Genomic DNA, 22684 nt, shown 5'->3' with positions numbered 1-22684 from the left:
TAAACAATTTCAAAAGGTTTCAATGAATTTGAGGTTTCAATGATTTAAAAATAAAACAAAAGATTTCACAAAGATTTCAAAACATTTCACAAAAATTTCAATAATTTTAACCAAATTTTAAAAGATTTCAATTATATTAATGATTTTATATGAAAAATATTTCACAAATATTTCAAATATTTCATAAAGTTCTCAATCAAAATTTCAAATTTAAATATTTCAAAAAGAGTACATTACATCATATTTCAAAACATTTTAAACATTTTAAAATTTTTATAGAATATTTCAAAAAATTGCACAAAAATTTCAAAGATTTTAAAAACATTCCAAACATTTCACAAAGATTTTAAACTTTCAGACGATTTCAAGGATTTGCAATGATTTCAAATTTTTAAGAAGATTTTACAAAGATTTCAAATATTTTAATGATTTCAAATGGATATAAAGAATTTCAAAACTATTTAAAAAATTTCATCAAATTTTTATAGAGTTGTTACAAAAATTTCAAACATTTCAATGATTTCAACCAAACACAAAATATTTTTGTTAGATTTCACAAATATTTAAAGGAATCCATAAAGATTTTAAAAGATTTGAAGAATTTCAAAGATTTTAAAGAGGGTACAGTACGCCAGTCATTTCGCATAAATAAAAAATATGCAGCAAACATTTCACAAGTGTTTCAAAGAATTTATAAATAAGGATTGCAAAAGATTTCAAGTATTAACAAAATTTCAATGATTTTAAACGAACACAAAAGTTCTCACAATTTACACTAATATTTATAAGATTTCAAGAAGATTTGAAATACTTCAAAACATTTCAGCGAATTCAAAAATTTCACAAATATTAAAAAAAAATTCAACAATTTCAAAGACTTTACAAAGATTTAAAAATATTCCCACAGATTTCACAAAGACGACTCATGTTCGCAAAAAATTAAGAATTTGTTTATTTATGATTCTGCTTTCTTTAGAAATTGTGGGCCAATAAAAAAAATAAAATGTTTCATCTTTAACATGTGTAACAAACAGTTATTTGATGTAAAAAAAAGGAGATTGGGAAGAACTTGACATCTTGACCTGGAAAACTTGGAAAAGACCTTGAATTTTGTACCAAGGAATCGCTTTACACCTTGTTTAAGTTTGATTATTTTTACAGTGGTCGAGGACCTTCAGGCATTCAGGGAACACCTTCGGCTTCCGCGACCCTGAAGAAAACTCGTGGTGGTGGCGATGAAGAAGAGGACTTGACACAAGGTATGGAAGATCCTCCCGCCGAGCCTCGAATTGTCGAAGTCGTTGCCACACCTACGAATCCATCAGTCTCAGGCCCAGGTTCTACAGGTGGAACTAGTGTCTCGACCAACAAGAAGCAGGACAACGAACTCCAGCCTCTCAAATCAGGAAACATGGCAGATCTCGACGAACCTTCTGAAGGTGACAAAAATAGTGCACACAGTGCCCAAGATCGAGAGGAAAGAGGATCGAGCAAAGAGCGTGGCGAGGGAAGTAAAAGCGACGAACCGGAAGACAATGTCACTGAACAAACTCACCACATTGTTGTGCCCAGTTACTCGGCTTGGTTCGACTACAACTCTATCCACACTATCGAGAAACGAGCTCTCTACGAGTTTTTCAATGGAAAAAATAAGTCCAAGACTCCGGAGATTTATCTCGCTTATCGGAATTTCATGATTGATACCTACCGATTGAATCCTACGGAGTACATAACGTCGACAGCGTGCAGGTGAGTTATAAATAATCAGCGTGTCTTGTTTTTTCAAAGTCCGCGAATTTTTTCGCGAGCGTGCGTAATTTTCTTTTTTTTTTTGTTTAATCACAATATTTCATTGAATGTTTGTATTTTCCACTTTATAGGTGTAAGTTATTAATCAGGGTGGCCACATGTCAGGGAAAATAGAAATTGAAATGTTTTAATATTATTTTGGAAACACTTCCTAATATCAATATAAATATTTTTTCAATGTCCATTCTTTAAAAATAGAATTCGATTCTTAAGTTTTTATTTGTAGTTATTTGTTTTACTTATAGTTTTGATACATTTAATTAATCCATACTGTCGTGTAAAGTGCATTTTTCTGGCTTGTTTCACTATTTTGTTTGGCATATTAATACTTTCCTGTCAGGGAAATGATATCTTTTAGCAACCCTTGTTGGGCCCTTGAATACATAAATTTTTAATTATAAGAATTTTGAACTTCAATTTTAAAAGTTTAAACATTAATAGATCCGTCCTGAGAGCTTTAATTTACAGTTTATTTTTCATTAATTCAAATGGAAAAATGATTATCTTTAGAGTTCGAATTTTTTAATTTAATTGACCGTAAAAAATGTTTGTGAACCGGGAATTTTTTCATCGATTAAAACGTCCACCCTGAAACAGTTGAATGACACTAAAAAGGACGAATTTCCAACAAAATAGTTACATTTTTAAACAAAAATATTCTTACCAAAAAAGATTAATTCTGAATAAAATATGTAAATTTTTTAACAAGCAGTTGAATTTTTGACCTAGAAAATTAATTTTTAATTTAAAAAAAAAAAACGAATTTTTGAACCAAAAAAATATTAATATTAATATTTTTAACCAAAAAGGAGGTAGTTATATTTTCATTAAAGAGAATTTTCTATTAAAAAGAAAGCGAATTTTGTTTTAATTTTCAAGCAAGGAGTTGAATTTTCAACTGAAAAGTATGCATTTTCAGCGAGAAATGTAATAGTTTATACTTTTAACAAAAGACTTGATTTTTATAAAAAAAGAACCTAATTTTCAACAAGATACATCAATTTTTAACCTGTTTTATTTTCAACCAGAAAAGGTAAAATTTAAATAGAAAGAATTGATTTTTTACACAAAAAATCTAATATTTAACAAAATGGATGAATTTTTAATAAAAAGAGAGTTAGTTAAAAAATAAGAACATTGCAAACAAATTGTGGATTTTTTTAAGCTAAAAAGGCGAATTTTCAACCAAGAAGTTAAATTTTCAACAAAATCGTCGAATTTTTATCAAAATAATTCAATTTTGAACCAAATATTACAACTTTTAATCAAAAATTGCTTAGGATACTTTGCAATCGAAAAGATTGAACTTTCACTACTTTTTTGTTAATTTTTCACACTATTTACTTTATTTTTGATCTCTTGTGCGGGAATTTTTTCGCTCGCTGCCTAATTTTTTTAAATCTCAATATTCAGTTGAATAACAATTATTCTTCATTTATAAAAGTAGCTTTATATTACTGTACTGAATTATTTGGTTGAAAAATCTTTTTTTTTTTGGTTTGAAATCGATTTTTTTAAACTGGAAATTCCACTTTTTTGTTTTTGGTTGCAAATTGTAGTATCGAGTAAAAAATTCGTTCGTTTTAGTTGCTAAAGATTCACCATTTTAATTGGAAATTGATTTCCTTAGTTGAAAAATGGATTATTTTATTGAAAATTTGTTTTTTCTTTAGCTCAAAATTAAGTTTTTCACCGAAAATTGAACAATTCCGGTTGCAACTTGAAATACTTTGTTTCAAAATTTACTTTTTTTTCGTAGAAAAATAATTTTTTAAGGAAATGTAACTCTTAAGTATTTGGATGAAAAATGATCTTTTTTAGTTGAAAATTTTCACTTATGTGGTAGAAATTAATCTTCTGGGTTGAAAACTAACCTTTTTGTTGGAAATTAATAATTATTCTAGTTGGAAACTCATCATTTTAGTTGAAAATTCATGTTTTTGGTTTCAAATTTAACTTTTTTTAGTTAAATATTCATACTTTTAGTTGAAAATTCGTCACTTTGGTTGAAAATGAATTTCTCAACTGAAAATTTAACTATTAATTGTTTTTTGACAATTTATCTTTTTAATTTAAAATTCATGTATTTTCCATCAAATTCGTCTTCTTTGGTCAAATGATTCTTCCATTCTGTTTTTGGTTGAAACTTGATCATTTTTAGTTTGGAATTCAACTATTTAGTTGAAAATGTATTTAATTGAAAAATCATCTTTATGGTAGAAAATTCATCTTTTCGGTTAAAAATAAAACTACTTGATTCAAAATTAAAATCTTTTCTCAAAAATAATTTTTTTTGTTTAAAGTTGATCTATTCCAGATAAGGATTTATAATTTTAGTTGGAAAAAACATTAGTTTGGTTGAAATTTTTAATTATTTGGTTTAAAGATTGGTATGGTTTAGTAGGAAATTCAACTTTTTTGTTAAAAATTCATATTGAAAATTCATTTTTTTGCTTCAAAAATTCAAGTATTCCAATTAAATATGATCATTTTGATAAATAATTCATCTTTTGGTTGAATATAAAACTATTTGTTTAAAAGTTAAATTACATTTTTTTAATAACTCTGTTTTTTGTGGAAAAATAATTTTTTTAATTGAAAATTTAACTGTTCCATTTTTGGATAAAAACTGGGTTTTTTTAGTTCAAATTTCAGTTTTTTTAAATTGATCATTTTCAGTTAGAAATTCAACTCTTTGATTGAGAATTGATGTGCTCTTTTGGAAAATCGTATTTTTGATAGAAAATTAATCCTTTCAGTTTAAAATTCAATTATTTGGTAAAAAATTCATCTTTCTTGTTGAAAAACCAAATTTCTGCTTGAAAAGTTAAGAATTTGAAGGGAGTTAAATTGATTTTTAATATCTTACTCACGTTATTTTAAACCAAATATGTACTAGATTTTAAGTATAAGGAGATAAAATAAAAGTGTGTTTGAATTTTTATTGAAATTCATGAACTTTAGGGACAAATTCAAGAAATAATTATGTTTTTAGCTTTATTTAATTATTTATTTAATCTATCGTGCTAAAATATTGAACAATGTATCGTAATATCAATTAAATCCCTAGAAACTATAAAGAATTATAATAAACTCACGAAAAAGTATACCCGTAAAAAACTTGAGATGCATGAGAAAAAAAACTTGGAATTGTCACGAATTTTTTTTCCAAGAATTGAGTAGACCCTGAATTTTTGAAGGTGTTGGGGCAAATTTTTTCTCTCTTTAAAGAGAGTGTGTAAACCATTTGTCTATATTTACAGGCGAAATTTAGCAGGTGACGTATGTGCGATAATGCGCGTCCACGCTTTTCTAGAACAATGGGGTTTAATTAATTACCAAGTGGACGCGGAATCAAGACCTACACCAATGGGACCACCGCCAACCTCCCATTTCCATGTTCTCTCCGATACACCTTCCGGTTTGGCACCTGTCAACCCCAATCCACCAAAAACTCCACAGCCTTCCGCAGCCAAAACGCTGCTTGATCTGGAGAAGAAACCTGCGACACCACTCGGTGTTGCAGGAGACGAGAAACCTATTGCTGGTGCTATGACCAACTTTGGTTTGAAGGTAGATCAGTATTCACGAAAGCCAGCTGTTCTGAAGAACAAACAGGCCTCGAGCGCAACTCGAGATTGGACGGAGCAGGAGACGCTTTTGCTTCTAGAGGGATTAGAGCTTCACAAGGATGACTGGAATAAAGTTTGCGAACACGTTGGGTCCAGGACACAGGATGAGTGCATCTTGCATTTCCTGCGACTCCCGATTGAGGACCCCTACCTGGAAGAAGGTGGTCCTGAAGGTTTGGGACCGTTGGGATACCAGCCAATTCCTTTCTCGAAAGCTGGAAACCCGGTCATGAGTACCGTCGCTTTCCTGGCTTCTGTAGTGGATCCAAGAGTAGCTGCTAGTGCCGCAAAGGCAGCGATGGAAGAATTCGCGGCTATTAAGGATCAGGTTCCGGCAGCTTTGCTCGATCAGCATTTGAGGAATGTACAGGCGAGCGCTAATTCTGATGGTGAGTTTCAACCTTTCAATACACTTTTATCTCCATGTCACGCTATATTCAGTTAAGGTCTCAGAAGTACTCTATTTTCAATATTTTGTCCCTATGGTAGGGTAGACCGCGGCACGTTATCATACATTTTGTTAGACGATTTTTCTTTTTTTTTTTTTATATTTGGTAATTAAGAAAACTGCGATACACTCAAGTTTCAAATAAACCCTCAGTTATTTATTAACAATAAATAACGAAAGGTCATCCGTACCCCGGGCATGTTGTCCGATCAAATCTAATTGCATGAAAAGTTTTGTCCAAACTTTGTTTGAGTAAAATAATAACATATAGTAGTGGGCCGCAATGTAAACAAGTCAAATTTTCCACAGAAACGTTTTATTATTAAAAAAAAGTGTAAGAAACTCATTATTTTAATCTTAATTTACTACAAAAATTTCGTTTGAATACCTCAACTTATCGATACACTTTTAATTTGAATGTCTGACGCTGTGAAATGCTACAGTCTTTGGGTCATAAAGTAAAAGAACTGTGAAAAATTCGCTGATCATTTATGAATTTTTTAGAAAATTTCGGAGCTGTGACAGCGTGTCCCGTGAAATTTCTGACATGTCCCGGTGTCATTTTTTCAAGTCAAACAGGCTTACGGCAGTCACATTTAAGATATTTGTTAGATTAACTATTGCACGTGATAGGTGAAAGTACATATTTAAGATGATATAAAGTTTTGCTATTCATGAAAAATATACTTATTGTCTAGTTGCTAAAAACTCAGAGATAAAATTTTACTTACGGCAGAAGAAAATATTCAACTTGATTTTCCGTCAGCACAGCTGATGCAATCATAACACTTTTAACATACCAAAAGTTGGCATAAACAGACACGGTGCGGAAATGACCAGTGCTGCTCTCTAGTTATTAATTTGTTAAATAAAGTCAATGTGACAACGTGCCCCGCGTGATAACGCACATTGTGGACGGAATGTTCAAAACCACCTACAGGTCGCAAATATTAACAAAATCGAACAAAATTTGGCCAGAAATGTTTGTAAACGAATTTCAAAGAGACTCGTGAAGCCAAATTTTTCAAAATAATTTCTTTAAACAAATAGTTAAAAAAAAATTTTGCAAAACTAATGGCAAACTTGAAATTATCGCATGAAAAACCCTTTAGTTAACATATGTTAGACGTTAAAAGCCTTATTAAGATTTAATATAGATTATGCAAAATTAATTATTTAGTCATATGGTTGTAATAAATTGTATTTTAAATATAAAATATACTTCTTCGGACATCTTTTTTCCAGTAGAATTATATTTTAGAATTTATTTTGCAAAACTAATGGAACATTTAGAATCAGCTATGCCTCAAACTCCTGGAATTCTATATGCTTTATCTAGTTTATGACCCCAAATCTTATATTCACGAAAGATCATATTTTGTTTTAAAAAGAATGTTTAAACAAATTATCTTTAAAAAGTTGGCTTCATGAGTCTCTTTGTAACTCAATTACAAACATTTCTGGCTGATTTTTGTTTGATTTGATAAGAAGAAACTGTAAAAAAATAGTCAGGGCTACCTAGTGTTCTAAAGAGTTTAAGTGCTCGGAAAAATTCTCACGAGGATGAGAATATGCTCGACCTTTGGATTTAAAAAATCGTATTTTCTATCTTTATCGATAATAATTACAGTATTTAAATTTCGCGGAAAAATGTATCGATTCAAATTGGAAAGGGTGCTTAATTTAAAAGGTTAAAGAAGTCAAATTAATGGAAAGCATATTATGCACATTAAACATTGCCTTATTCAGGATTGCTACAATATCCCAACTTCTAAATTCTTATAAGTATAAAACCAACCATACACGTAGAAGGTTATTAATATGAATGAAAAAAAATTTGTTTCTAAATACACTTTAAACACTTTTCAGTTGAATTTTCAAATCAAACAGATAAATTTTGAACGTAAGAAATGAATTTTTAACTAAAATGGCGAATCTTCAACCAAAATATTAATTTTAAATCAAATAGTTAGTTGAATTTTCAACCCAAAAGATTGATTTTCTACCAAAAAAGAATCATTTTCAAGAAAGTACGTGAATTTTCATCTAAAAAATATCGTTTATCAACCAATGAAAACAAACGAATTTTCTACAAAATATTTTTTTTTCATAAAAAAAAATATTTCTTAACCAAAAATAGAAGAAATTAATTTTCTGTTAAAGCAAGCAATTTTCAATAAAAAAAATCAATTCGTAACAAAATAATTCAATTTAAAACCTAAAAGATGAATTTTCTACCAAAAAAAGATACAGTTTCAATAAAATATTTAAATTTTCAACTGAAAAGATAAAAAGATTGTAAATATTATAAAAAAAGTTTTACAAACAAAAACTAGGATAGTTCAATTTGCAGTTAAAAAAGTAAATTTTAAACAAAAAAAGCGAATTTTTAGCAAAATGAATCAGTTTTCAACTAAAAATAAAATACTTAAATTTTCAGCTAATAAAATAAATGTTAAGCCAAAAAAGAAATGTATTTTCAATAAAATAGTTTAGTTTTCAACCACAGAAATTAATTTACAACCAAAAAGATGAAATTTCAACTAATTTTTTCTACCAAAAATTACGGGTATTCAACAAATTTGACATTTGAATTTTCACCCAAAACAGATAAATTTTCATTAAAAAATGGAATAATTCAATTTTCAGTAAAAAAACTTATTTATCAATTAAATCAAAGTAAAGTTTCAACGATATAGTATAATTCTCTACCAATAAAAATTATATTTTATCATAAATGATCAATTTTCTACAAAAAATGGAACAGTTACATTTTCAGTAAAAAAAATTAATTCTAAATTATAAAAAAACTCATTTTCAACCGAAAAGATCAATTTTCTTCCAAAATATACGAATTTTCAACAAAGTGCATGAATGTTCATCCAAATATTTGAATTTTTAACGAAAAAGAGGTATTAGTCACCAAGGCGCTTAAATATTATCCCACAAATTCGAATTTTCAAACTAAGAAGATAAATTTTCAACAAAATAATTAAATTTTGAACAAAAAAAAAAGTTTTTCGAAAATTGCTTAACTTTATCAGGTTTTCCCTGACATTCGCTGGCTTTATGAAATTATCTGACATTTGTTTAAACAATAAATGTTCTAAATTCTCTTAAATGATCTGTTAAACTTTAAATGATGAGCATAATCTCGAGAGCATTTGCTCTTTTTCTCAAATCACTTTTTAATCACTTTTTTAAATGAAAAGATTACATTGGTCACTTTTCTTTTAACAAATTAACGCATAGGCTAATCACTATTCAATTCAGGTCTATTAATATTTCTGAATTGTCTTGATTTTTGTTTGGAAATATTTCAAGGTATTTTGTAGGGTTTCAAAGCTTTGAAAAGTTTTTAAATTACTTTTTGGAATTTGCCCTGAATTCTTATTAATTTATCGAAAATTCTGCTAATTCTTTGGAATTCCTTTGAATCTGTTTATTTCACTTGAATTCTTCTAAATTTACATAATCCTGCCTAATTCAGTTGATTTTTTGTTTAATTCTGTAGATTTCTTATTTGATACCGAGGATCTATTGATAAAATGATAAAAGGATTTCAAAACATTTTATAGGATTTTAAAGGATTTGCAATATTTTGAAAGGACTTCAACGACTTTAAAATGTGTTCGCATATTTTAAAAGATTCCAGGTTATTTTCAAAAGATTTAAACCATTTCAAGGGTTTTAATCATTTTCAGGAATTGTAATATTTTAATGAATGCAAAAGAATTTATTCACAAGAAGTTACGGATTTCGTAGGGTTTCAAAGATTTGAAGAGATTTTCAAATATTTCTCGCATTTCTTTGGAATTTGCCCTGAATTCTTATTAATTTATCCTGATTTTTTTTGGAATAGTTTTTTTTTCATTAAAAAAAGATATTTTAACAAAAAATAGCAGAAGTTAATTTTCAGTTAAAGCAATCAATTTTCAATAAAAAAATATTCCTAACAAAGTAATTCAATTTAAAACCTAAAAGATGAATTTTCTACCAAATAAGATACAGTTTCAATAAGATATTTAAATTATTAACTGCAAAGATATATTTTATAAATCTTTTTTAATGAGTGCCAAAGAATTTATTCACAAGAAGTTGCGGATTTCGTAGGTTTTCAAAGATTTAAAGAGATTTTCAAATATTTTTTGCATTTCATTAGGAATTTGCCCTGAATTATTTTTAGTTTGTCCTGAATTCTTTTGGATTCTTCTAAGTTCACACATTTCTATTCAATTAATTGACTTTCTTCATATTTTTAAATTGTTTCAATTCACTTAATTGCTTTTTAAATTCAACTTGATTTTTTAATGAGTTTCATCCCAACTTTCTCATTTCCCTTAAACTTTTTTAAATTTACTCAAGTTTTATTGTCATTAATGGAACTTTTTATTAAACATTTTGTATTAAAATTTTTTTTTTTCCATTTCATTTGAATTCTTTCCAACTTAACTTGAATCTTATCGTAGTCATTAGTCACTTCTTTTGTTAGAAATTAGTTGGGTTTCAAAGATTCAAAGAGATTTGAATTTTTTTAATTCACTCTGAATTCTTTTAAATTTTTTGGAATTATCTTAAATTTACTTGAATTCTTAGGCATTTCATCCAATTCTTTTGAATTACCTTGCATTTTAGAAGCTCATTTCAAATGTACTGAATTCAATCAAGCTTTTTTCATATTTTTAAACTGTTTTGAACTCATTTGATTTTTTTAATTCAACTTGAATTTGTATGAATTTCATAAAAATCTTCTCGTTTACTTTAAATTCATTTTAATCTTACGTGAATCAATGGAATTTTTATGATTTCAACGATTTGTTCTAATTCACTTGAATTCTTTTAAAATGAACCTGAATTGTTTTGAAGCCTTATGCATTTATCTTGAAAAAATCATTTATCATGCGAAAAAAGTACCCTATGAGCTTGACGAAAATTGTATTCCATTGGGACTTTTGTGAGGCTTGCCATGTGTTTATCTTCAGAGAAATTATGATTAATTTGAACCAATTTGGAACTATTTTTCAGGCAAATTCGATCCAGCCGCTGGTCTCGCTCAATCAGGAATCGCTGGAACTGGCCCACCAGAACCTCCAGAGGATTCTTCCACTTCCGCAACAGGAACAGCAAATGCCACACCAGCTACTTCTCCACACCCAGCCCCAGAAACCAAGAAAGAAGAGCCAGAGAAACCGAAAGAGGTAGTGGAAAGTGAACAATCATCAGCAGTCCCTCCAAAGAAGGAGGAAACTCCCGAAAATGAAAGGGATCAACCCGAAAAGATGGATGTGGATACTAAAGAAGGCGAGGAGGATCCTAAAGCCAAGGTCGATGGCGAAGAGGGTGAAGCAAAGGAGAAGAAAGACAAAGTAAGATTAAAACACTATGACCATTTTTTTTGTATAGATGCCACTATTTATTCATTTTCCTGTTTAAAATTGTACGAACTTGGAATATTTTCAATGCATCTGACAAATCAGGCAATATTTCAAGAAAAGTCTACTATCGGCGAGAAAATTCGAGTCCTCTGGCTTTGACGTTGAATAAGTGTGTGAAGAAAAAATGGTAGGTTAATGAAAGAGGTCTCATTTTAAAGGTGCAAATGTTGTTCGCTATTAAGCCGGAAGGTAACATTCCAAAAAATTATTTGTAGCTTACAGATCTGAAAATCTGATCAAAAGTAAGGAAATTCGATAGCTTTTAAAAATAATGAACTTTAAAGCATAGTTTTTTATAGAAAAAATAATAGGGAAAATCTGAAAAAATTCATGGTGGTACATTACACATTTCTGAACAGATTGCCGTCGAAAAAATTACAAAATATAAATAATTGTTCTTTTTTTGTCAATAAATATGCGAGCGCACTATCTTCAGCTCTAATGAAGATAATGAAGTAAATTAAATTGTAGGCAGTTAGTTGAACTATCTGTAATAATTAACAATTGAAGGAAGTATGTGCTTCTTGTTGTCTTTGTACAAATTGCGATATTTGAAGTCAGTTTTTTATATAGGAAAGCAAGTGCGACAGCCCAGCGTGGTGCGGGTTTTTTAGGGGATCGGCCTCGGTTTTCCTCAACACAGGGAAAGGGTTTGAAGGCCAGAATGAGGCTCGGAGGCACAATTTATATTTTGCAAATTTTTCGACGGCAATCTTTTCAGAAATGTTTAATGTACCACCATGAATTTTTTCAGATTTTTCTTATTATTTTTTCAATAAAAAACTATGCTTCAAAGTTCACTGTTTTTAAAAGCCATCAAATTTCCTCACTTTTCATCGTATTTTCAGATCTGTAAGCTACAAATAATTTTTTGGAATATTAGTTTTCGGCTCATTAACGTACAACATTTGCATCTTTAAAACGATACCTCTTTCATTAACCTACCATTTTTCTTCACATACTTATTCAACGTCAAAGCCAGAGGAATCGAATTTTCTCGCCGATAGTAGGTCATTGTTTCACAGGGTTGCTACAAGACCCTGGAAGACCTGGAAAAGTCATGGAATTTTAAAAAAATGACTGAAAAACCTGGAAGTCATGGAATTTTGAAAAAATGCCTGGAACTTCTTTAATCGTCACTATTTCAAAGCCTAGTAATTTAGTATTTTATAGCGAATTCTATATTTGAAAATTGGAAAATAAAACTTAAGGAAAAGGCAAAAATCAGATAAAGTGTAAGAATTAAATGAAAAGAAATGGGAGATTCAATGGGAGAATCAAAAAGAACTTCGTGAACTGATGAAAAGAAGAAATTCGTGAACTGATTAAATTTTGATAAATTTTAATATAGACAATTTTATTAGTTCTTGCGTTCTAAAAGCTTTATTTTAACTTTGTTAAAAATTTCCGAGTTTTCTTAGGTTACTATAATTTTCAAATATAATCCTAATCTTTGCATAAATATTTCGACTATAATTGTTCTTAAAGTAATAAAAAAAAACATGGATATGATTACAGAATTTTCAATTTCACTTTGATAAAAATATTATTGAAAATTGCTTTGAATTCAAGAAAAATTATTCATAAACCATTATCATTACATTATAATTTCTTACAATTTTATTTCATTTGCTGAATTAAAAAAAAAAGGTAGACTCGGAATTTTTTCAAAATTACACCTGTAAATTTTGCAATTAGACTCTTGTAGTAACCCTGTTTTAGGAAGATTTGGAATTTGGATATATCATTCTCTGGTGAAAATAAGGGAACCCATATTTCACAGTTCAATAAGAATTTTATACGTGTTAAAATCATTCGAAGATTACCCGTGAATTTTCTTAAATTAACCGAAAGTTTTCTCAAAATGCACTATTTTCCGAGTGAGCGTAGTTATTCGTAATTTTTTTTTAATATACTTGAGAATTGTTGCTCTTTAAGTTGCGGGCCTCGGTCTCACCACAATATTGTCACTATTTAACACTTTTTTAAAGCGATTACACTATTTTGTTACAATTTCGATTTTAAAAAATTACAATAAAGGTACTATTTTCTCATAATTGTCACGAATCAACAAGTCACAGCATACCGGAAAATTGTCTCAAAAGCTGATTAGGAGCCTTCCATAAATTACGTAGTTTTTTTCTCTCCATATCTTACGTGATTTTTGCCGACTAATTGTTTTTTTTCTGAATTTATCCAGGTGTTATCGAAAAATAAGTTTTTACCGGGTTAGGGGAGGGGGGGCCTTACTGTTTCTTGTGGATTAACAAATTAGTTTAACTTTCTACCAAGAAATTGAATTTTTAATGTAAAAAAATGAATTCTCAACAAAAACTGTAATATTTGATGTTTTAATGAAAAAAAATTTTCATTTTAAATCACAAACACTTGAATCAAATTAAACAGGGCGAATTTCCAACAAAAGAGTTGAATCCTCAACTAAAACAGATTAATTTTCCACAAAATAGTTAAATTTCCAAACAAAAAGCTGATTTTTTAAAACAAAAGATTAATTTCCTGCAAAGAAAAGATGAATTCTCAACAAAATATGTAAATTTTTAACCAAGTAGTTGAATTTTTAATCACGAAAATGAAGTTTTAATAAAAAAGACAAATTTTTAAACTTAAAAATATCAATTTTTAACCAAAAATGAAATAGTTCTATTTTCATTTAGAAGAATTAATTTTCAATTAAAATAAAAAAAAACTAATTTTAAACTAACAAAACTAAAACTAACAAAAACAGTTGAATTTTCAACCGAAACAGATTCATGTTTAACTAAATTTTTTAAAAACATATTATATAACTTTTCAAGTTACCACTTTAAACAGTGGATGAGATATCATTCCAAATTTTATTTTATGAATTTTTAGTTTACATTTTTTTTTTAATTTCTATATTTTTAAAACCAGGTTGTTCAAAAATGAAGCCAAAAAAGATCAATTTGTAACAAAAAATGGAGTAGATAACTTTTCATTGGAGAGAATGTAATTTAAATTGAAATTATGACTAAAATTATGAATCACCAACCAAGAAACTTAACCTTTAAGAAAGTAGTTCAACCCTCAACCCAGGAGTATAATTTTCAACTTAAAAGTATGAATTTTCAGCAAAAAATTTAAGTTTATATTTTAACAAAAAACAGAATTTCAATTCATATTAAAAACAGTTATATTTAACTAACAAAGACGACTTATTAACAAAAGACTTGATTTTTAACCAAAAAAGATGAATTTTCACTAAAATACATCAATTTTCAATCAAATTGTAAATTTTTAACAAAAAATTCACTTTAAACAAAAACAGATTAATTTTTAACCGGTTTCATTTTGAACATAAAAGGTCAAATTTATTTATTTATAATGGCAAACAAATTGTTGAATTTGCATGCCAAAAAGATGAGTTTGCAACAAAAACGTTGAATTTTCATCAAAATAATTCTATAAAACAGATTGAACTTTCACTATTTTTTGTTATTTTGTCACACTATTTGCACTATTTTTAATCTCTTTAGTGAGTCGGAGTCCTGTATTTAAATTATTTGTATCATTATTTTTCAAAATGTATGCCACAGCTATCTTTTTTTTTATTCATGGAACGAGTCCGAATCCTGATAATACTACGGAGTACCTACCCTGCTGAAAAATGTTTCTTAGTTAACAATGGATCTCATGTTGAAAATTCTTCTTTTTTGATTGAATTCAGTTTTCGATAACATTTTTTTAAATTTGTTTGAAATATCAACTAATACATTTTGCGTTCAGAATTCATATTTTTCGGGATGAAAATTTAATTACTTGGTTGAAGATTCATCATTGTAATTAAAAGTTCATCTCTGTTTGAAAAATGAGCTTTTTTGTTGAAAATTTGTATTTTCTTTTGCCGAAAATTATTTTTTTTATGATTATTTAACTATTTTGTTGAATTTTTTTAAGGCAATTTTTTAAAACTGTAAATGTAACTATTCCAGTTTAATATTACATAGTTGAAAGTTAATATTTTTCATTCGAAAATAAAAATATTTCGTTGTCTAGTTGTGTAGTTAAAGATTCATGTGAAAATTCATCTTTTTGTTTTGTCATTCAACTATTCCAGTTAAAGATTCATTATTTTAATTGACAAATCATCTATTTGGTTAAACATGATTTTTTTTACTGAAAATTCAACTGTTCATGTATTTTTTTGAAAATTTGTAGCTTTTGGAGTAAATTAATCTTATTCAGTAAAAAATTATCTTTTTGTTGAAAATTCAACTGTTCCAGTTAAATAATAATCATTTTAGTTAAAAATTCATTTTTTTGTTTAAAAGTAAACTATCTTTTTGAAAATTTATGTAGTTATTTGAAAAATTTTCTTTTTTGATAGAAAGTTAATCTTCTTGTTTAAAAATTCACAGGGTGGTCGCTAGACCGGGAAATCACCGGGAATTTTATGAGACCAGGAAAAACTGGGAAATGACCGTTAATTTATTGTTTGACCTGGAATTTTACTAGTTTTTAGAAAAAAATATCCTTTCAACTTTGTTTAAAATTTTCTTTAATAATTAGTTTAATTGTGATCTTTATCAATCATGATATCATTCAGTTTTAAAGACTTAAACAATTAAAAATTAGAAGCGTTTCAAATCGAAAATTTTTGATAAAAAACACTTTTAGTTTATCAATTGTAAATATGATTTAATTAATGATTATTTAAATTGAATTAAAATGAAAGGTTTGAAAAGTGAATAATAAAATTGATTGCACAAGACGATTCGGAATCAGTTTACAAATATAGAATGTCCCGATTTTAACATTAAAAATGAAAATGTTGCAATTGGAAAGTCTTATTAGTTAAACAAATGTAAATGCCACATTGGAAATTTATAACCTGTTTTTAATTTTAATTTAACTTCAAAATTATATATTTATAGGTAAAGGCTTTTATTAAGTTTCAAATATAATTTCACTCTAAAATATTTCATTTTTAAACCCTGCAATTTGTAATTTTTCAATTAAGAAAAGGAACAGTTACCTAATATTTAGAAATATCTGAATGTTCATTTAAAATCATTAATTATAAATTAAATATTCAAAAATAAACAAAACACCAAATTTTGAACGTTATCATTTTAATTGTTCTATTCAACCAAAAAATTTCAGTGCAAATAACCCACGGCCTAATTAAAAGAAAATATAGATTTTGAAGAATAAATTTATAAGCTTTCTAAGAATGTTTACAGGCTTCAGGGGAACAAAAAGCATTTCCTAGGAAAATCTAAAAGTATTTTTTATTTTAATAAAATAATTTTAAGAGAATATTTAAGAAAGATTCATAACGATTTACGAAATTCTCAAAAATGAATGTGGAAAATTTTAAGAAAATTTCTTTAATTTAACAGAATTAAAAAAAAAAAATGTTAGAACGCATGTGGATGTTTCAAGATTTTGAAATAAAATTTTGAAGTATTTTAATGATTTTTAATGTATTTAAAATTAAAATAATTTAACTTTTAATTTGAATAGGGAGTTTTTAAGTTTTTACAAATTTATAGTTGGAGCTAGAATTTATTTAGAATAATAATACTTGTGACTTATAAGCGGAGATTTTCAAATTTAACAAAATTCCGAGCTAGAGCTGGAAATTCTCAAAAAGAAACAAAATTCTGAATTAGGACAGGAAATATTTTTTGGGCAGGTAATGTTAAAATTTAAATAAATTCCGATCTAAAACAGGGCATTTTTTTAAAGAATGAGTTCTAATTATAAGTTGAAATGGGATATTTTCGAAAAAAAATTAAAATTATGAATTGGAACAAGGAATTTTAAAGAAAAATTCTAATTCTTAGTTGAAACGGCGGATTTTCGAAAAGTATTAAAATCCCGATATTGAACAACAAATTTTCAATTTTTAACCAATTTTGAGTTGGCACTGGAATTTATCCAGGAGAATAAAAATTGTCAATGGAAAATTGAATATTTCAAACAAAATTATTATTCTGTTTTGAAGCGAGGTATTTTCCAAAAACATTTTAAATTATGAATTGGGGCGGGGAAATTTATAAAAAGAATCTAATTCTTACAATGATTTGACATGATCACTTTTCGAAAAGTATTAAAATTATGGATATGAACAGGGACTTTTTTGAAAAGAACTAAATTTTCGGATTAAAAACGAGAAATTAAAATTTTTTAACCAATTCTATGGATTTATATTTTTGGAACTGAATCTGAATCTTTGAACTGTACAATTTATAAAAGTTAAAAATTTTTTATTTTGGCAGTTCAACTACATTTAATTTAAAATTTTTTATTTAAAAAGTGTTAGTAGCTTCCATTTTATACGTGTAAACTATTGAGCATTTGAATACAATATTGTTGAATAAACAACATTTTAATTTTAAAAGTTTAAGTTCAAAGATTTTCACTTTGAGTGTTTTCATTTGCAGTTCAGTTCGAGAAATGACCGGGATTTTTTCTTATTTGATTGAAAATTCTACTATTTTGTTCAAATTTCATCTATATTAAAAATTCAATATTTTGACTTAAATGAATTTGAAGCGGTTTATTCATTTTACCTAAATATGCACTGATAAGAAGTTAAAATCAGAATTAAACTTCTAAATAGCTTTATAAATTAAACATGTTAATTGAATCTCTAGAAACTGGAAAACAATGTATAATAAACTCGAGAAACTATATACGTATTCCGACTCGGTTGTTTAGAAAAATGCTAAATATTTGAATGGCGCCGCATTATGAAAAATTATACCCGAAAAAAACCTTGAAATACCTGGAAAGAACCTGGCTTTGTCCTGGAAATTTTTACCAGGATCTTATAGTAGATACCCTGTAATAAATTAAATTAAATTTGAATTAAATTGTATTTATTATCAGGTCGTGAGGGACGCCCAACTGCAATCGGCGGCAGCTGCAGCTCTAGCCGCTGCTGCTGTGAAAGCGAAACACTTGGCCGCTGTCGAGGAGAGAAAAATAAAGTCCTTGGTCGCTCTGCTTGTTGAAACTCAAATGAAAAAGCTCGAGATAAAATTGCGTCACTTTGAGGAGCTTGAAACGACGATGGAGCGCGAGCGCGAGGGTCTTGAGTATCAGCGGCAGCAACTCATCACCGAGAGACAGCAATTCCACCTGGAACAGCTGAAAGCTGCGGAATTCCGAGCCCGACAGCAGGCGCACCAGAGGTTAGCTCAAGAGCAGCAGCAACAGCAGCAAAATCAGCATCTGATTCAACAGCAGCAACAACCGCCAAGTCCACAAGCGACGGCTCAACAACCTCCGCCCCATACTCCTCCTCAGCAGGCGTAATCCATCGAGTGAGAAGTGACCAAACACGTGGTGAGGTATATGCGTATTAATTTATGTCGAGATGAGAACTTTGTCGCTTAATGCAAGATTTTTTGTCTTAATTCCATTAGTGATTTTAATTATTGTATACTTCGACCTATTTTGTCTGCAATCTGCATTTTGATGTTCACTCAGTACCGTCAGATTGTCCAGAATCTTGCAGCTCGGATTTCATATCTGCTGACGAGAACAAAAGGAATAGAGACAACAATTTTCCAAGTTTGATAGATCGCGCAACGGTTCAGATTGCTGAACTTTATATTACTTTTCTACCTTTCGAGACAGGGAAACTTAAAACGAAACAGTTGTTCGTTTTATTTGTATAATAAATTTTAAGAATTGAGGCATCGCTTCGATGGGAATGAAAGGCGTGCAATTATACTTGAGTTGGATGTCGAGTGAGCGTTATTAAATAATGAGAGGAAGTTGAATCGAATTTTATTCGCGTCGTGTGAAGTAGAATTTCAAAATGGCCCTTTAGCTACTGACATTTGGGTGTTTCCAATTAAGGGTAGAGTGTGTTACTACTATAATTAAAGGCATTTCTGAATAAATCACTAATAACTAGAAAACTTTGTTTTTAAAGAATGTCCTTTCATTGTGCCGGTTTTCGTATGTATTCCTGGAATTTGTATTTACAGTATAATTCGTCGCATTGTAATCGACTTACTATCATGTAAAATATACAATATATTGTGTATACGTGAGAGATTAATTTTCAATTTAGACCTAGAAAGGGGTAAAATAAGACTTTGCTTCTGGAGACTTCATTCAAGTCACATTTATCTTTCCGCTTCTACAATAAAGCGATTCTTTTTCATGAATACAGGATGTCTACCCTACCTGGAAAACCTGCAATTGTCAGGAAATTTTTTTATTTAATTAAATTTTTTATTTCATATTTGCATTATAAAATTCAATAATAATAATCTTCATTCGTAAAAGTAGCTCTATATTAGTTTATTTAACTATTTCGCTAAAAAAAATTTTAAATTAATTTTTTCAACTGAAAATGCAACTATCCTTATCGTTTCTAGTTGAAAGTGCAGGTATCTCGTTGTAACTGCATGTATTTTGTTTAAATTGTACCCGTTTTTTGGTAATATTTTCGCTCTCTTGACCAAAAAAAATTTAATAGTTGAAAATACAACTCAAACTGAGCTGTTTTGTTGAAAATTTTTTTTCCTTGGCTGAAAATTAATTTTTTTTTTAATAAGAAATTAATTATTATTGGGAATGGTTAAACTGCGATGCGCCACATGGTGACAAAAATCCGAACTAGAAAGACTAGGTACAATTTTAAATATGCATTTTAATTTGTGCATGAAAGTGTTTTAACTATTTTCTTTTTTGGAATTAAAAGTATTTATTGGATAGTACAAATAAGCCTTTAACGGAAACAGATGGTTTTAAATGGAAGTTACATCTTATACAGTGAAAAAACATAATTTTTGACAGAAATATTCTTCTAATAAAAAGAAATTATTGTACTATTTATTGTAATTTTCAACAGATTATAAACTTAAATGGCCTTATTTTAAAGCAAAAATGAATTCAAAATACATTTTTATTGATTTACACATGAAATATTTACTATTTAAAAATCTGATCTAAAAGATAGGTGAGAATTGCTATTTCAATTCCAATCGTCTATCATTCGTATTTTTTGCATAATTTGGATAAAATTCGTCGCTAAATACATTAATAATTGTTGTTTTTTTTTTAACCTTTTTGACAAAAATGTGTTTTTTCACTTTATAAGGTGGAAATTCTATCTGAAACGAAATGTTTTTTATGAAGATTTGTTTTTAGTATTTCAATCATTGTTTTAAACTTCACAAAAGAATCGTAAAAACACTTTTGTGCAAAAAGGAAAATACATCTTTAAAATCGTACCTACTCCTTCTAGTTCCAATTTTCGGCACCAGGTGGCAAAATGGTAGACCACCATTCCCAATAGTTTAAACTTTAACTATTTGGTTCACAATTTTTTATTTTATTGGAAATTAATTATTTTAAACTAAAAATGTAATTATTCCAGTTGAATCTCCTTTCATTTTCATTAAAAATTAATCACTTTAGTTCAAAATTACTTTTTTTAACTGAAAATTTAACTATTCCATTTTTATTTGAAAAGTTACCTTTTTCAGTTGAGAATTCGTTCTTTTTGGTAGAAATTTTTTTTTTTTTATTGCAAATTCGTCTTTTTTGTTTAAAATTCAACTATTTTAGTTGAGGATTCATCGTTTTAGTTAAGAATTCATTACTTTTCTTTTTAAAATGTAACTATTATTTAAAAATTAGTTTTGTTTTGGTTAAAAAATGTTTTCTTTATCTGAAAATGTAACTAACTATTCCAATTGGATATTCCATCATTTTAGTTGAAAATTCATCTTTTTTGGTTGAACATTAGTTTCTTTTTTTACTGAAAATTTGACTAATATTTTTTTTTACAATGTTTTTTATTAATGTTTTTTGTTTAAAAATTCAGCTATTCCAGTTAAATATTGTTCATTTTAGTTGAAAATTCGTCCTTTTGGTTTAGAATTAAACTATTTCAATTGATGAATTATAATTTTTATTAAAAATTCAAAAGTTTGGTTGAAAATTATTTTATTTTTTTATCTAAAAATTTGACTGTATTATTTTTGGTTGAAAGTTGATATTTTTTAGTTAAAAATTCAACTAGTTGGTTGAAACTTTGTCCTTTTTGGTAGAAATTATTATTTTTTATTGAAAATTCATCTCTGGTTTAAAATTCAACTATTCCAGTAGAGGATTCATCGTTTTAGTTAAAAATTAATCACTTTATTTGAAAGTGTAACTATTATTTAAAAATTAGTTTTCTTGTGGTTACAATTTTTTTTATTTATCTGAAAATGTAACTAATTATTCCAATTGGATATTCCATCATTTTAGTTGAAAATTCATCTTTTTGGTTGAGAATTATTATTTTTTTTTAAGTGAAAATGTTATTAATATTTTTTTTACAATTTATCTTTTTGCTTAAAAAATCAGCTATTCCAGTTAAGTATTGATCATTTTAGTTGAAAATTCGTCTTTTTGGATTAGAATTAAACTATTTCAATTGATGAATTATAATTTTTATTAAAAATTCAAAAGTTTGGTTGAAAATGATTTTATTTTTTTATCTAAAAATTTGACTGTATTATTTTTGGTTGAAAGTTGATATTTTTTATTTGAAAATTCAGCTAGTTATTTGAAAATTTAACTTTTTTAAGTACAAAATTGAACTATTTCGGTAAAAGTTCATATATTTTGTTAAAAAGTTGTGTTTTTTCGTAGAAAATTAATCTTCTTGTTTGAAGATTCATCTTTTTGGTTTAAAATACAAGGATTCCTGTTAAATATTCATCATTTTATTTTAAAATTTATCTTTTTGTTTTAAAATTTCGCTATTTCATTCAGTGATTCATCATTTTAGTTAAAAATTATTATTTTTTTAACTGAAATTGGATATATTCCATGTGAAGAGTTCTATCATTTTAGTTGAAAAATCATTTTTATTTGAAAATTTAACTATTGCAGTTAAAGGTTCATCATTTGAATGTAAAAATGCATCTTTTTATTTAAAATTCAACTATTCCAGTTGAAGATTAATATTTGTTGTTAAAAATTCATCAGTTTAGTTAAAAATTAATTTTTTTTCTACTGAGCTTGACTTTTTTTTTACTATTTTCAACCTTTCGTTGAAAATTCATATATTTTATTGAAAAAACCTCTCCTTTGGTTGAAAATTAAGCGTCTTCTTTTAAAATTCACGTTTTTCGTTGAAACTAGAAGTATTTCAATGAAGTATTCATAATTTTATTTGCAAATTTATCTTTGTGTTTAAAAATTCAAGTAATCCAGTCAAATATTCCTTCATATTTGTTAAAAATCCATCTTTTTGGTTTAAAATTGATCTACTCCAGTTCAAGATTCATCAATTTAGGTGAAAATTTATCACTAATCGAAAATTTAACATTTTTTATGAAAATTCGTTTGATTTTTTC

At 27.6% G+C, this 22684-nt stretch overlaps 1 protein-coding gene across 1 annotated transcript in view; it reads left to right on the top strand.

The window, feature by feature from the left end:
- LOC117170644 (SWI/SNF complex subunit SMARCC2) overlaps positions 1 to 19371 on the top strand; it is a 35446-nt gene extending 16075 nt beyond the window's left edge. Inside the window, exons 6-9 of the mRNA XM_033357555.1 lie at positions 1162 to 1749; positions 5073 to 5830; positions 10915 to 11255; positions 18201 to 19371. Coding sequence (XP_033213446.1) covers positions 1162 to 1749; positions 5073 to 5830; positions 10915 to 11255; positions 18201 to 18629 — 2116 coding nt within the window. The 3' untranslated portion in view covers positions 18630 to 19371. The remainder of the gene's footprint in view (positions 1 to 1161; positions 1750 to 5072; positions 5831 to 10914; positions 11256 to 18200) is intronic.
- Positions 19372 to 22684: the final 3313 nt, after the last annotated feature.

The sequence above is a fragment of the Belonocnema kinseyi genome, chromosome 4 (assembly GCF_010883055.1).
Source record: "Belonocnema kinseyi isolate 2016_QV_RU_SX_M_011 chromosome 4, B_treatae_v1, whole genome shotgun sequence".
Classification (NCBI taxonomy): domain Eukaryota; kingdom Metazoa; phylum Arthropoda; class Insecta; order Hymenoptera; family Cynipidae; genus Belonocnema; species Belonocnema kinseyi.
Note: the sequence above shows the minus strand (reverse complement) of the source record. Positions and strands in the feature narration are given on the sequence as shown.